Genomic DNA, 4,110 nt, shown 5'->3' on the forward strand with positions numbered 1-4,110 from the left:
GGTTAATAGTCGGTTAATTAATCGGTTAATTAACCGGTTAATTTGTAATGAGGCTAACCGGTTAATAACCGGTTAATATATAAATTTTATATTTTAACGTGTGTTTAGAGGCCTATTTTTTGTATTTTAACGCGCGTTTAAAGATAAATTTTTGTGTTTTTAACTAAATAGTATTATTTAAGAGTAATTTCTGGTAAATATTTATATTAAAATGTATACATTAGTAAAAAATTACATACAATATATTGTAATTACTTACTACCCAGTCATGCAGTGGTCACCGGTATCAGCACTAAGTTGAAAAGTTTTTTAATTATATTTTTAGTTCTATCCGAAATTCCATTCCAATTCTGATGGCCACTGCAGTATTCAAATTTTTGCATTTTTTCTTATTTAAAATACTATACCCGATCATATGCTGATTTCTGCATAAATCAAGGTTATAACTTTAGAATATTTTAACATAAATAATGTTAAATTATAAATATCATATGCAATATATTATATTAAAATATAAGATTGCAGGTTTATCATCGAATCTATTAGGGTGGGCAAAATTAAAGTTAATGCTAGTAAAGTTAAAGTTAGAAGTTGGCTAGGAATTACTAATTTAGGATGATCTGTATTTTAACCGGTTAAGTTAGCCGGTTAATTAGTCGGTTAATTTAACCGGTTAAATTAACCGGTTAACCGTTTTTTGAGAGGTCTTAACCGGTTAACCGCCTTAACCGGTTCCAATCCCTAACATTGAGTGTCATTGATACTATAAAATTTCAAATTTCTAATATTGTGAATAAAATTTGTATTCTGTAAAATTAATTCAAGAATATTATTGATAAATACGTTACAAAAAATCATTGTGTCCTCAATTTCGAGGGTATGTAAATTTATTTCATTTTCAAAAAATATTGTTAATAGTGGTACATATATATTTAACCTATCAATATGATATAGTGAATGTAATTTAACAGATAAAATAAAATTATATGTATTTAAATATTTTAAAAAACTATAGTGTATTTGAAGGTAATGAATTATTTATTTGATTTCATTTTAATATCATCATTTAAGTAAATATTAATAACACGATATTTTGATTTTCCCATAATAACGGAATCGTTAAACGACACCATAATCTGTTAACTAAAATACATGAATGTAAAGTTGAATGATCCTTTTGGAAATATTTTATAATTTTTTATGTTAAAAGGGGAAGTATCAAATTGTTATTATTACGCCGATCTTAGTAAATTTGATTACGATATTGTCGCACAATTCGTCATATTTTATGAAGTCGCAGTAACTGACATGGCAGTTTGCTATTTACCACCGAAGGAAAATCGCAAAATGTCGGAATAACTATTTACTTTCCATTTTCCATTTGGTAATTGTGTATCTGAATTTTTTAACCGAGTTATCCTTGACATTTTTGTGAGATAAACTCACTTTTCCGGTAAGAATTCTAACTACTTCTTACTCTAATTTTATTCGTTCTTTAACCGTTAACATCAACTTCCAACTCCCTAAGTCGATTTTCCAAATTTGTAGTCGTTTCTTTATATTTATCTATTTCCTCATCTTTACTCGATATTATTCGTTCCTTTTCTTTTACTTCAGTTTCTATTTTGCGTAATTTTTCTTCTTCCAGCTCACGTGATATTGTGTTGTTGCACTCACCGGTAAGAAGTGCAAGGAAATTCTTAAAAATTTTTTAAAAAGCTGAAGTATCATAGTCTACTAAAAAACACACTGTAAACTGTAAATTCTCTGGCCTAGCTTGTCCATCTTTAAACATACGCGGTCAGTTGTCCCTGTAAGTCCATTTGTATCCAACAGTGTATTTATCTTAGTTGAAAACTCGTCACACTCTTCACTTTGTATATCTCCTGCAATACTTATCTTCCAAGTTCGATAAACTATTCAACAAATATTGTTATGTAAGTTGTAAAACAACCTCTTCCTGCGTTACAGCTTTTGTTTTTGACATTTTGTATATATCTTTTGTTATAAAAATGTTTTTTCTTCCACTAAAATTTTGGCTTGGAATTTAACTCATTTTTTCGTATAATTATTTTCCATAGAAACTTGCCTCTTGTTTAAAATAAACACAATAAACTATTTTTAAACATGCTTAATAGTTATAATAAATACTTTTACATTTTTTATAAAGAATTTACCAAGAATAAGTTATAAAAATTAATTTATTTTAATTTGAGTTTTATGCAAGCTGAATTTTTTTCTTTTGAAAACCCTAAAATCAGTAAAACAAAAAAAGCACATATTATGGAAATTATGGAAGCAACAATTTTAATTTCCTATATTACTATCAAATATGATTACTGAACAATTGATATTTTAACTTTTAATGCTCATAAATTTTAAAAGAAATATGAAACTTGATATTTTCATCATCTAATGATTATACAAAAACAAATTAAAGCTTATTAGATTTATTTTACACTTGGATATTAATATGAACAAGCCAAAAAGGAATTGGAAATGATAAATTATATAAAGAACTGTCAAAGAAGTAAATTATGATGCGGAAAAGTGCCTTACATTATTAGTACATAAACAAGGCGAAGTATTGTAAGATTTGGAAATTTTTTTAAAACTAAGGAATTTAAATTTATGAATATTATAAGTGAATACTAGTTATTTTTAATTTTTTAAAAATCTTTCTAGTTTATAACAATTCGATTTAAATTCTTACTAATATTTTTGCTTTTTTCTGGACTAAATAACCTTTCTTGTTTTTAATCTTCATACTATTGTTTCACGGATTTTTTTTGCGTTTTTGATTTAATAAATAATGAATTAGATTTATTGAATAATATTGATAATACATGATAAATAAAAAAAAATTATTTAAATTACAAACTAAGAAACGCGTAAAATATTTTTACTATTCTAGTCTTAGTGTTTAAATAATTCAAAATAAAATTTCCAATATCGTTTGTTATTTTAAAATCCATCTAAAAATAGAATACATATAATAATATAAATAAGTAATTAAGATATCATTTATACAATATTAAGAAAATATTAAGAAACTAACCATCAGGAATCTCAAATTTATCTTGATCTTCTGAATGAAGGTTTGGATTATTATTTATTTCGTCATCATCTATAAAAGGACAAAAATATTTAATTTAAATATTGCAAAAATAAAATGAAAATTTATAGTAAAAAACATTACTTACCATTAACTGATCCTTTCATTTGTTGCATTGTTTCTTTCTTATGATCATTTTGAATGTCTAAATTTTTAAATAAATAAGATTATAATAAATATTTTCTAATAAACGACTAAAATTTAAAATAGTATTACTTACCATTCTTTGAACTTATTTGTAAGCTTTTAAATACTTTAGATAATCTTTTACTACCACCTAAAATTGAGATAAATTTTGTATCATTATCTCAAAAATTTGAATATATAAATAAATTACCTTTAATAATACTATTTATTCTTGATGTTTTATTAATTCTCTGATCGTTTGAATTATTAAAATCTTCAACTAAAAAACGAAAATTTGATTAATAAATATTTCATCAAATGAAACAATCAATAAATACCTACTATTATCAGGAATACTAAAATCATATGTTTTACTATGAAATGCTATTTAAAAAATAAGAAAAATAGGTTATAAATTATTTAATAGTTAATAAAATAACAATAAAAAAGCTAACCTTCTTGTTCTTCTATAATGTATAATAATTTAAATTAAAAAAAATTAGTAACGTCATCATATCAAACAAAAAACTTAGCAAATAATACCTTCTGTTGCATTTTTTGGTTCGGGTAAATTTTCAAATTGATGAACTTTGCTCGTAAATAATCTGCTGCTTATATAATTTATGCTAGTTTTTATTTCAAAATTATTCATTGCTTTTGATTGGAAAAATTCATCTGGCATATTTTGATATGATAGATGAATTTCTCTTATTTTTTCCTGAAGAGATTTAATATCAGGTCTTTTTAATGGATCAGCATCCCAACATTGTACCATTAAATTTTTATATTCTAAAGGAATATCTGACATAATTTCTGGTCTCATACCATTAATTATATCCATTGCAAGGTTATAATCATCATGCTTATAA

The 4,110-nt window shown here is 24.3% G+C and overlaps 2 protein-coding genes across 2 annotated transcripts; both read right to left on the reverse strand.

Annotated features, from left to right (window-relative positions):
• Nucleotides 1-1,495: 1,495 nt before the first annotated feature.
• On the reverse strand, nt 1,496-1,987 carry OCT59_026128 (uncharacterized protein; the record flags this gene model as incomplete). Its single annotated transcript, XM_066142970.1, has 2 exons — nt 1,496-1,699; nt 1,955-1,987. The coding sequence occupies 2 exons, from the start codon at nt 1,985-1,987 to the stop codon at nt 1,496-1,498; spliced, it is 237 nt and encodes a 78-aa protein (XP_065992535.1).
• A 977-nt stretch (nt 1,988-2,964) lies between these two features.
• Nucleotides 2,965-3,893, reverse strand: OCT59_026129 (uncharacterized protein; the record flags this gene model as incomplete). The annotated part of the gene is made up of 8 exons (XM_066142971.1): nt 2,965-2,975; nt 3,059-3,127; nt 3,204-3,260; nt 3,336-3,392; nt 3,453-3,521; nt 3,584-3,625; nt 3,697-3,708; nt 3,785-3,893. The coding sequence occupies 8 exons, from the start codon at nt 3,891-3,893 to the stop codon at nt 2,965-2,967; spliced, it is 426 nt and encodes a 141-aa protein (XP_065992536.1).
• Nucleotides 3,894-4,110: the final 217 nt, after the last annotated feature.

The sequence above is a fragment of the Rhizophagus irregularis genome, chromosome 6 (assembly GCF_026210795.1).
Source record: "Rhizophagus irregularis chromosome 6, complete sequence".
Lineage (NCBI taxonomy): Eukaryota > Fungi > Glomeromycota > Glomeromycetes > Glomerales > Glomeraceae > Rhizophagus > Rhizophagus irregularis.